This window comes from Schistosoma mansoni, chromosome W (genome assembly GCF_000237925.1).
Source record: "Schistosoma mansoni strain Puerto Rico chromosome W, complete genome".
NCBI classification, from domain to species: domain Eukaryota; kingdom Metazoa; phylum Platyhelminthes; class Trematoda; order Strigeidida; family Schistosomatidae; genus Schistosoma; species Schistosoma mansoni.
Genome location: NC_031502.1, coordinates 30386681 through 30399996, shown reverse-complemented (window position 1 = coordinate 30399996; position 13316 = coordinate 30386681). Strand labels below are relative to the sequence as shown.

At 31.6% G+C, this 13316-nt stretch overlaps 1 protein-coding gene across 1 annotated transcript; it reads right to left on the bottom strand.

The window, feature by feature from the left end:
- Positions 1-8098: 8098 nt before the first annotated feature.
- Smp_155380 (hypothetical protein) lies at positions 8099-12954 on the bottom strand (the record flags this gene model as incomplete). Its single annotated transcript, XM_018789327.1, has 3 exons — positions 8099-8727; positions 10949-11192; positions 12118-12954. The coding sequence occupies 3 exons, from the start codon at positions 12952-12954 to the stop codon at positions 8099-8101; spliced, it is 1710 nt and encodes a 569-aa protein (XP_018654782.1).
- Positions 12955-13316: the final 362 nt, after the last annotated feature.

The window sequence follows — 13316 nt, the reverse complement described above, 5'->3', positions numbered from 1 at the left end:
GTTGTATGATATAATTTTGTACTCATAAACGTAATAGTGGCATATTAAGTAAATGAACTTACAAATTATGCATTCAATAGAATGTAATGTTTTGGGAAAAATCTATGGCTTAATGAAACAACTGCAATCACTTTGCCAATAAATATTCTACAAAGAAACTTAAAAGACAGATAAATTGGATGCAAATGACCGATATATGAAACCACTTGATGGCATGATGGGAGTACAAAGTTGTACATTCAGTATTCATTGCATTATTTAAATGCAAGTTATCTTCAAGAAGTTATACATGTTTTAAGCCTTGTCGACACCTACATAAATGGATGTTGTTAATAAGACTAACCGAAAGTTTTTAAGAGGAAGAAGGTTTATTTGAAGGTCTAAACCGATAAATACTATGCAATGAAGTCTTATTTTCGTCTGTTTTGCCAGTAGATGAAAACATTCTTAACATTCTAAATCATAAACTAGGTCTTCTGTACATTAGAATAACAACCAATTATCACATATTATTTAATACTGAGATCGTATCGAATCATCTAATTAATATTAAGCGGAAACTAAGAGTCTGGTTTTTAGTATCGTAGACATCGGTAATTTATGAAACAGAAGTTAATTTAGTTTTCCAAATGAACACAAAAGAAACTTTTTCCGCATTTTTTATTAATCAAGAATGCCTCGTGTGACATCTCTAACTTTTGAAAAGATACATTTTAACGCTTAGGAGTTGATTAGCATGAAATTCACTGAACATTTGTCAAGTATTTTTGAAGAGAACTAAATTCTGACACTTGGATAATGTGGAGTTATTTGGTATTTAGTTTGAGATTCTTCTATAAAATACCTTATGTATACTTCCTACGTACACATTACCACAGGTAAGGTTAAATACAAATGCCATTAACCAGAGGAGGTCCGTTATCCGAGTTAGATTATCCGAATAAGCTTTTATTTTATACATGATAATTGAATTAGGGAGCCTGAAAGCTCACTGCAATCCTGACCCTCAGTCGACAACTAAGATAATCGCCTTAAAATGTGTTTGATAAGGAAAATAAATTGAGAAGAGATTTTTCTCAAGGGTTTTGTTCTCTGAGTTGGATAGTTCGGTTGACCGACGAAACTCTATGAAAAATCATCGACCGAAGCTATAAATTCTTATATCCATATGAGCAGTGGCTTATCATAAAATTCCATTCATAAACGAGAGACTGATTGATTGAAATCAACAATAGAAGATATAAGTCCTTAATTTATTATTACTAACGCTGGTTACCTCTCGTGGAGCGTAGTTTGCCGATCATTGTATGCATGTTTAAATGCATAAAAGGTGTTTACCGGTGACAGCTTTATGTTATGAGCTTAAGGCGACGATATTTGTATGAGAACTTGTGAGAGTAACTAACTATCTAATTTGGTAATTGTGGAGATGAGTTCATTCCAATGAGTATTTGATTAGATGCCCAGTGCTTTAGCTGCTTTGCTGCAGCTTCACTGATAAAATGAACTAGTTTCTGACATTGTTATGCTACTATCACTTCGTTTAGTAAACATTCTATTAAGTAAACTTTAATGATTATTTCATAAGTTTCTTCATTTACCTTTCTGTTTGTGGTTATTATAATATTGTGGTGTAGTCTACTTATATCCATATAAGTAGTATATGGTGTTGGTCAGACATAGAATGTATTTGGGTAGAAGACCGATGAGGAAAGAACTGAAATGAAGTGCAATCGTTTGGAAAATGCATGAGCAATGAAATTAGAGAAGAAACAGAGAAGATTGAAACAATTGGTTGTTAATTTGCAAATTGACTGTTCATTGTTTGGTTATCAGAATTTACTGAGATAGTCTGTAATTTCTGCTTAAATACATTCGATTGTCCCCAACCGGTGTTTTGTTCACTACAATATTACAGTACAAATGTGATATACCATTCGGTCAGTTTATATTACATATGATTACTAATTATCTATATGAATAAATTATTATTCCAAATAAATTCTTGAGATAATTTATGCTCGTTTTTTAGAATATTTTTAAGCAGGTAAAGTGAATTGTTTATTCCACATGCACATTGACTAATTTGATAAAGAAGCAATAATTTAAAACAGTTTGTTTTTATGATAGTACTAGTAGTGGTAGTAGTAGTGTAGCGGACGCTACTCACAAGATCGCTCGTAAATAGTATGTTTTAGAACGGAACGAAGTTTTCACAATCGTCAGAAGGGGCGAAGAATTCAAGTACATCGAAAGCATGCGGAGGGAAGAGCACTGGTTGATCAGATGAGAAGACAGTTCGGACTGCAGGACACACCGCAAGATGCAAAGGGATAATCGAAGGCTATGTATTGTGTTACGTAAATACTTTGTAATTTCGTTCAAGAAACAACCTTTCTGCCCATTATATTGTTCTACAGCAGAGCGGTAGTCTGTAGAAGTACTCAACTTTGGTTTTGCTCTATAAACGTAGATCCTACGGATGCAGATATCCGTATTTACTTCTGCAATAATTCAAGACTAGTTGTCATTTAGAAGCAATCGTTACGAAAAGATGTTTATTAAGACCAGTAGTACTTGGAATTACGACTATTCAGTCCCATTTGATTTACACTGATTCGTCAAATGATCTCGATTTGTGTTGTTATGAATAAAACTATTTTTGAAAATATTTGTAAGTTTATTTTGGAATGTGTTCTCTTTTCGCTGTTTTACTCTATCCCATATTGTTTCCCTAGTTAAATATATTATATAGCTAAAAAGGAAGGATGCAGAAAGAAATTGATCGAGACTTGATAGATAATCTGACAACTAAGTAAGTGGTATGTAGAATGGAACAAATAAAAAATGGACAATATACAGTTCTTGATTGAGATAATGTAGAACCATCAAAAATAATTGTTTTATAAAAGATAAATGCTACATGTATAACAAGAACATGACCCTTAACTTTAGTGCATTATAAGTGAAGGTTTTCTTAATTCCAGCATTCCAGTCAAAAAGGATTTTATCTGACTAGTTGAATTAGTGATAGAAAGAAGCTAATTAAGTGATATAGTGGGGCGAAAAGTGTGAAAGTATTACTTTTGAGGTAAGCAGATGTAGGACTACTGTTATACTTAAACCGCGTAATTACTAAACGCTCGGATTGCATTTTTATATTCTCCCATTTCCAAACTTTCATTTGGCTCATATATTTTCGTCATATTTCTTTTTGCTTCAAGCTTGTTATTGACCAATATTTTTCCTATTACTCCGGTTTTATCGCATATGTCTAAGTTAGGTATATATTGTAATTTTATAATTGTGTCGCTCTGAGATCAGGCACTTCAAGTATATGAGTGATGATTAAATTAGAGTACTATGGAGAATTAGTTTGTTCTCTATCTTCGTCTTCCGATTGAACGCTTGGTTAGAACTAGCTCGAGGACCAATAAGCATCAAGGTCTTGGTTGCTGTTCACTGATCAGAATGTCGTTTTATAATTAGGATATAACGGGTCCTAGGTGAACTAATCGATAATCTAACTAGAGAGACAGAGGATGCAACCGGTATTGTAGTTAAGGCCTAATACAGTAATCAGCCCTCATTTCCCCGTAACATCGATGAAATATCAGTAATTTTTTATGTTAGAAGATGGGGTAGAATTTTCTCTACTTCAGATTTTCTTTCGTATAGGTACATGGGCTGGATAATCTAGCTACATAGTTTGTTCTGTTGTTCTTCCTATCACAGTACATTGTTCTGTCATTTTGGGTGTACTTAAAGGTTAGTCCAGAAAATATCACATTAACTAGGTGAGGGGGGATTAGAACAAGCTTTATGATGCCTAATTCAATTATGTCCAATTGAGCTAAATTTCTGCAGTTTGTCTATGTCAAGCATAAATACATTATTCCAATGACTTATAAGGAAGATGGGAGAAATCACTTTACTGAAATACAATCATATTGATAAAATTTGTCCATCAATATTGCTTTGCAGTGAGAAAAGGAGTTCATGTATAAATATATCGATGAATGAAATGGTTTGGTTTTGCCTAGTAAATGAGTAAAACATACTCAAAATTATCAATATTATTAATATGTTTTAGCCTGTCAGTAACTCTGTTGGATTGGATGTTATGCATAAATTATCATATAAATGTATGATTAAGTAGTTTTAGAGTACCACATGGTGAATATTAAGGAAGCCGATTAGTTCAACAAAGAACATATGGTTATGTGTTAATTCGATCAGTGACTGAGTAATTACGAATATTGCACTGTCTAGTTCTAGAAGGTTATTTGTTGCTACTTATTATTAGTATATGTTTACAATCTTCAATGGAATTGATGCTTACTTGAAAATGTAGGCAAAATTTAATGTTCAGACTTCATTCATTACGGAACTACGGAACGTTTTTGAAAGGCGTGATAAAAAAAGGCAACATTCTGATTAAAATGGAAACAGAGTTACTCCTGCAAGGATCCTCAGATGTAACTAGAAACGAAAATTATTGAATGATGGTGTAAAAATAATTTAAGCATAAGAGATATCATGTTAGGTAGATAACAAACATAGAATAATCTACAAGTTAGTGAGTGATTTCAAGTTTTCCAGTTTTTGAGCTATAAAAGCGAAGGGAGAAAGAAGTGATTAAAGTTTTAGTTATAGACGATTGGATTTTGATTCAATGACCTAGTTGTATTGTAGTAGCCAAGAGAGCTTCAAACGTCATCGCGTTATCCACTTAGCTACTGAGTCCTGATAGCCACCTGCTTGTGAGATGGGGTGAAGTTATATTCACTTGTTGTTTACTTGTATCTTCCCATTGTTATTTTGGAATACAATTGATCATGCACATAGGCCAACAAGAGACTGATCAATTGTAGTCCAAAATAACAATGGGAAGATACAAGTAAACAAGAACAAGTGAATAAAACACAGTTAGTCGATTACTCACAAAAATACATAAATCTCAATCATCTGATCTTCGGAGAAATCAGGACTTAGGGTTATGTCACCTACACAAGGGTGCAGGAATTGTATTTATGGATCGCCTTGACTATATTTCCAAAATATCTTCCATATTGTCTGATCTGATCAAATTCTCTAAAGAAACCGTTCAAAATGACACAACTGAAAAAACGGAACAGATGCTAATTTAAATCCTAAGGAAGATGAAAGATGAGTTTATTATCAATTGTGACCTCTATGAACACTCAAACCATCGGGTTCCGTTATACCAAGACTATATGGACTCCCAAAAGTTCATAAGAATAATGTCCCTCTACGTCCTATACTTGATATGAACAACTCTCCCCTTACCGGATCGAAGGGGGGGGGTCGAATCAATATTTTATGCACTGTTGAGGCATTGGCAATCCACAAACTCAAGCCTGAACTTTGCGTGCAGAAACGATTTGTCCAACCTCTCACCCTTCCTTGGCCCTAATTCCCTTAATGGGTATGTTTCTGGTTGTTGTTGTTGTTTTGTTTTTTCTGCACTTTTATTTGCTTATTATCAATTTTTTAAAAAAATTATTGTTTTGCATTTTTAACTCTAATCACTTATTATTACTACATTAAACAAGTTTTCTTAATTATTATTCAGTCTATTATTATGACTTTTGTGTTTGTCGCTTATCTTCATATCTATCAATTAGATTATTATCTGACCCATAAATTATTTTCTTCCTCACCCTTTGATTAGTATGTTCGTTTGTTATTTGTTCCCGAATCAATGTATAATGCAATCTTTCCTAGCTTCCTATAGACATATATTTTCCATATAACTATATTTACGAATGTACAGCTTAAGTAAATGATTCTGTCAAGAAGAGAATTTGCTTCGCTGAATTCTCTTTTTCTTATCGAATCTAACTTTATTAGGCCTGTGAATAAATGGGAATCGTAGGGAGATTCTATGAAGATGCACATATGCCAAACAGAGGCCAACCAATTTCTATGTTTGACATTAACAGCAGAAAATAAAAATCCTCAAAAATTAGTAAATTTCACTCTCTACATTAGTACTTTCTTCTTGAACTATATTTTTTTAAAATTTAACTTCTTACTGCAACTGATAATATTATTTTTATTGTGGTAAAATGAGGTGTGGAAAATTGTGGATATATATATATATATATATATATACCAGGGCCAACATTATCTATGATGGGCTAACGTACCAATTTTAAGTACGTCATAAGTATAATGTATCTTGAGTCTTTATCTGGAACACATCTTCAATATTCAAGTTGCTTTCATTTTGAATTAATGTTATTTGATTAGCCTTTGAAACCAATAAATAATAAACAGTTATTTAGTCTGAATTTAGAACTTATTTACAACGCTCTCTATACGAGATGAAAACTAACATATGCAAGTCTCAAGGAGACAACAACAGTTTTAACATCGTTGACACGGTATTTCATGTTCAGTGCTTTCATTTTCAGTCAATAAGTGATATAGTGGCGTCATCATCATTATCACATTTTATGTTTAGGTGACTATGTATAAAACTTTGGAATAATGAATAATCCATGAATGTACTATTAAAATGTTTTCTTTAGTTAGGTAATAATCATGATAATAAATTCTTCTTCGCTTTGTTTGGTTGGAAATTTGTTTGATTTTTCATTGTACCATAGTAAGGAGAGAGTTATCATATTAATCTACGTCTCAAGAATAGATTTATTCTTCATGGTCAGTTAGCTAATAATTGATTGTTTTCATTTAGAAGTACCGAATATCATTCAGTTACACAGAGTATCATAAGACTATTTCATTAAAAAAATTTAAAGCAAATGTTTTTTTAAGTGGTACTTTTAAAAGATAAATGTGCTTTATACATGGTATTCTGTAAATTCTTGTAAACCCTACTTGATAAATATAAACCGTATGAAAATTGTTGAGTTGTATTATAGTTTAATTCAACTATAAGAGTGCAACTTTGGTTTTGTAATCTTCTATGGAAAGTATTAACGAAACTTCATTTATTTGTCTTACAGCTTCAGTCACAAATTATAGTTCTTTCGGAACTTTTCATTATGTTCTAAACATAGTTGACTATGAATCTAAGATTCATGTAATCGATTTCTAGATTTTCAATATCTTTTGCCAAAGCACTAGTAGATTTTATTGATGTGTACTAGGATACATGAAATGTATCTGATTTCATGCTCATCTATAGACTACATATTAATAACCAACTCCAAGAAGATAACACAGGTTTTGCTAATGAACTAAGTAGTTTGATTTCATGATTAATAAAATTAAAACAACGATAAAGATCATAAAATGACCTTGTTTGATAATAAACAATCTATTCGTGTAGCATTCCTTATCTAAGCGCTTTATAAACATTTTAACAGCATGTTAGGAAATCATGAGCCGATTAATTGTGAAAGATTAACCAATCTCTCTACTAGTACAGTAGTTTTCAATCTGGTCTTATCCACAAAATATTTGAAAGAATTAGCAGTCAAATGAGATGTTTTACATTTCAAGCACTTTCTTTCAGTCATTCTTATAACACAATAAGCCACATACAATCGATTTTATATTAAGTATTTTATTACTCAAAGATAGCAACGTAAATTTCCTTGTTCTATTACTTACTAATTTTATCAAATCTTTGTCAATCAGTTTATGAGAGAGAATGACATTACTCACAAGGACTGAATATAGATTATTTACCAACTGATAGTTTGTATACTCGGTTTTAAGACGTATTGTCTGCATGAAGGGTACTCATACTATCGAGATGCCAAATGGCATCTAAAGAATCATGATTATAACCTCAAAGCTGGACATTGAAAGCTGTTTCAGCCATTAGAGCGCCACACTACTCATTAGGATGTAAGTGCTTATACGTGACTAGTAGTTGTTAACTAGGATGAAGCTGAATTTTGAGATTTCATTTCTACTAATCATAATATCGTATTGGGATAAAATCGTTAGATTAAAAATTACAACGATTGATGATGAAAGATTAGTAATAATAATAATAATAATAATAATAACAGTAATGATAATAGTAATTATGATTACAGTAATAATGATCACAACTCAGAACTGATACTATCTTAATGAATTCGCAAAGTTGTGATAATTATTCACTGTTCATATGTTTATAAATCTTTTCGGCTGCTTCACTTAATTCAACATCCAGACGTGCATTTGCTGTACTAATCTCAGCTAATTGTATTTGTAATGGATGCAACGCTTTAGCCATTTGTATTATTGTTGATCCAACATCAATCAAAATATAGGCAATAAATATTAATAAAACAGTGATAATACCAGGCAAAGCAAGAATAAAACATAGAATTCCAGCACGTTGGATGAGTGTAGTTTTTTTTATATATTCACTTATTGTCTTGCCTAATATTCTTTGAATTATTTGTATCATGAGTAGTTCAGATTTGCCTTCTTTAGTGCATGCTGTATGTAGCCAATCACTTCCATTTATCGGTTGTGTATCACTATCAGGACCGATTGGTATACTGTGTTGAAATGGACATGGTACACAACTTGATTGACCAAATTCTTCCGAATATGTATTATGTGGACATGGAAGACATTTGATTAGATCATAATCATCAGTAGACAATCGAGATCTGATGTATCCATCTGCGAATACCATTCTGTTAGTAGTAGAAGGCAGAAGTTCTTCATCGATCGATGGCGGTGGTGGATCGACAATACGACTTGGATAATACGACCCCGGTGAGCATAGATCTGTTTTTGTTTATATCAAATGGAGAAAGTGAAAAAAGGCAATCAAGTAATATTGTTAAAATACAAATTTAAATTCATTTTTCAAATGAACTAGGAAAGTTATACATATTGAGCATTATTACTTCATTATACCACCGTTAATGGAATCCACAGATCAGTAATGGTTCATAGTTTAATACTCAAATAAAACGACATGGTCTGTAAAGTCTGAAAAAATTCAACAAGTATTGTTTTTCAAATTCATTTGGTATCGTTTACTTGAATCTTCCCATTGATGTTTAGGACTGCAGTTGGTCAGTCTCTTATAGGTATGTGTGCATACTGTGCGTATTGCCTCGATATTGCCTTAATTCACAAGCATTATAAGCCAAGATCGATAGTGGCTACCAGTGGAAGCCAGTACGCGCTTTTCGTTTTATTTGGGACTCGTCAGCTAGATGTACCTGCATCTCAGAGTTGATGTTCACCCTAAATAACTCAGTGGCAACGTCTATGACTGTGACACTGAATGATGTATGTTTACATTTCAAAATAACTAAGACAAGTTTGAAAGATTTCTGCTGACTTCCTTTAACTGACTATTCACAGTTTTGAACTTTTTACTGACTTTTATTTTGTTAATAAAGTTAATTCAGACTAAACTCTGAAAATTGAAATATTTTACTAAGTTTAACTTTAAACTACAGTATTTCCAGATTAAAATGTATCTCATTAGTAGATTTATGAACTTTAGAAACTGTGATGACGTTTGTATTTAGTTAGCTATGAAATTAGAGTTGAGTTATAAAAAAACATCTGGTATGACTAGGCAAAAAGATAATACAGGCCATTACATATTTTGAGTCGTACAAATTGGTATCTGTTATAAGATATGTACTACGTTGACATTTCATTTTTCGAACCAATGCGATGTCTCTGTAAAAGTCCTGAATAATTTGAAGATTGTTTTACTGATGTATTGAGTTATAGTGAGGAACATTAAGGAAATTACTGACAATATCTTGGATGTAAAACCTTACCTCTAGAGATCACACTCAGAAATTTTTAAATAGCTTTGACAGGAGCTTCGATAACTTACCTTATTGTTCTGTGACGTTCTTCAGGTTTAGGGGTATATCTTATCGATAGATGTTGACAGGTGGAGTTAGCTACTTATTGTTTCCGGGATTAAAATGCCGACTTCAGTATTGAATTTTCTAACTTTATATGTATAATTAACCTGTGGAATTCGATTACTATCTAGGTTTAATAAATGACATATAGTGTCAATCACAGATTGATTTTTAGACTGATAACGCTTACTGGTCAAGGACAACCTAATTGTTTTGCATGTTTAGAATATTAATGTTGCTTTTTAAAATGATACAAAAACCACGCAAATATTATTGTGACAGTTTAATAAAAGATTGTTCAAGGTTGAAAATTTTCGAATTTACGTATGTAATATTTCCGATGCATATGCAAACCATTTCTTCTTTAGGACTAAAATAAACTTTAAACTATTACACGAAGACTCTAAGTTTAGACGCCTGATTCTGTTTGAAAAACAAACTAGAAGGCGTAGATTTTTCTAAAGCAATAAGAAGACTTTGTAATTTATGTTTCATCCGATTGGTTCAGATCTTGCTGAAAGTCTTTTTATACTGACACATAGGCACCTGTAACCCTAATTATTTTACAAAGTACCTCGTGAATGATGTAACATTTAACTTGCCTTTGTAACTCGATTTTGGATTATTGCCCAAAACCGATACGTGGAGTTAATAAATATATTGTTAAGTAATTTCCTTTTTCTTTGGACAAGTTAATCAGTTTGTATTACTGAAGAGGTAGTGACCTTATTATGAAACAGAGCTGGGATTCGGTGTTTGAAGCACAAGTCATTAACTACTGAATCGCATCTTCCAATCCCTTTCATCAGTCGTAAACGAATTGATTAGTAAGTAGTACATCTAATTGGTGAGCGATAATTGTATGTACTTGTTTACTTGGTTGCAAATCGTTATGCATAAACATATATATCTGATAAGACTTGTTGCCAACTACAGTGCATGGTAGTATCGTGTGATTTTCGCTTACTACACAAACTATGACTGACAAACAAAATTTATTGAACGCTGAGGATGATTATCTGGTTTGTGTTAAAAATGTACTATATAGCAAATATAAAAACAACAGGTTCTTTTGGAAGAAAACCAGTTAACTATTCCAAAAAACATACCACATTCACTGTGTGCCGGAAGCAGCTTTCCTGATGGACCCATACAATAATGAATAGATCGATAATACGGAGTAATTGTAACTTTTATGTGTTTAGCTGAGAATTTTTCTTTTAATATTTCAGTTAAATAACTTTTCTTGGATAGTAATTCATCATTTAATTTCCATGTTAACTGTAAAGCAAAATTAGTCACAATTAGGAACTTGCCAATCGAATTATGTAGTTTTTCATGTGGATTATTTGTCTTTAAAGAGAAAATTTGCTTTTTTTCTTGAAAAAGACACAGTACTAGTCATACACGCACTCATATACCTTATGTTTAGTTAAAACAACTAGAGATTGTTCTAGACTTTCTTTCACTATTTAAAACTTCATACTTTCGCTACTTCTGAGTACAGTTTGTTAGTATCAAAGATTAGGATTTGAAATACCTTAATGAAAGCCACTTCTTTCAAAATAAACGTGATTATTTGATATGATACAGCATCTTGGATAGCTAACAGCATGCTGTTCTCATATGACAACTGTGTAAACTGCAATCATAATGAAATAATTAAATAGTTCTATACCTTTAAATAAACATAATTCTTGAAAAACTAATCTTATTCCGAATTTTTATACTAACCACACTGGCATATAATTCATTTTAAGATTTTATGGAAAATTATGTCATTTTTTCGGATACGTCCCGATTATCACGATAATCCTAATGCAATATGTATTCTTTTATCCTACTTGTACATAATTCTTCCTATTAGTAGTGACAAAGTATGAATACACATGTTTACTTTACGTAACTACTGAATTCAGTAATGCAGTCAGTGAGATATCTTTCACATTTTCTATTATCATAATAGTTCCTTTTGATTTTTATGATTATTTATCATTAATTGGTTTCGTGAAATGTATAAATTAAATCCGAAACAAGCTTAGCGGTCAGGATTTAAATGATCCCAACCTTTCACCCGGCTGACTGGTTCATGCTTCTTCAGGGAAGGTGGGTATGTCTGTGGGAGACAGTTACGGATAACTCCATCCCAATGAGCGCTTAAAATTATCGTATGTTTTTCAATGCTACTTACAAGTAGGCTGGTACAGTCTTTAATATTATCACTGGATATTAGGCGAAATAAGAAGAATAGGTTGAAAAATGACTATAACTAACTAACCTCTTTAAAAATTTCAGAGGCTTCCAATGCGATGGATGTACCTTTAGAATTTACCGTATATTTTCTAAAATTGTCCAAAATAAATGTAAATTCAGTGTAGTGCATGGCACGTGAATCATTCAAACTATTCTTGCATAGAAAATCATTTAAATAAAAATTTATACAAAATGTTAAGTTATGGCATATAGATTGACTGAGTACTTCTAAACTGTCTAAAATATAATGTTTTGATTGTGTTATTTCTTTATTGGATGTTACATTGATACCAAGTGTTGTTTGACAATCACATATGTTATAGTCAATTTGACATTTATGCAATAATGCATATTTATCCATGTTCACATCTACTTTGATACCGACAATTTGATTCAGTATAGCTAAATTAATGAAAGTAATTTGATGTGAATAATAATAATGTTCATTTATCTGGTTATTATTACCGATAATTTGTTTATGGCACCATAATGTTGTTTGCCTAGATATCATAGCCCATATAGTTAAATATCCATAAATATCCCAGTTTGCATTAAAAAATGCTCTATGTGGTAATAATTGTCTACCATTGAACAACCATTCATAAATTACTGATTGATTATTAATTCTTCGGTTATAATTATTATTATTACTGTAGTCCATACTCTCATATTCACACGGTAGTGTTACAATATGCCCAATTATTAAACGATGTCGATAATAAATAAAATTGTCATTTGCTTTCAGAATGGATTGAAATAGATCGTGTTTAATTGGATATTGAAATTGAGACAATGAACCGACTTGCGGGAAATTTAAATATAAAATCAAAGTAATATAAATCAAAATAACTAGTCTCTTCATGCTCCTTTATTTCTTATTTAAAATGAATAGTAACCTAGTTATTATGCGAAATCCGCTTAATTTCAGTGAACAGTGAATATATATTGAATATTGCAATTAAGTAAACACGTGAGTTCATCAAAAATATATGGATTTTCCATAATTTAAATGTAGTGAAAGAGTTTATTGCTTCGCTCTAACGAACTATTAAAGTCAACATTACACACCTTTTGATTATGGAAATCTGAAAATTCTCCTTGCCACTAATAATGAGTAAAATTTGAAAAAATTATAAGATGGAAACTTCTATTACATTTCTAATATAAGACAATGTATAATTAGATTTTTATGGATGCGAACCTATGGAAAGTAAATTTGAAAAA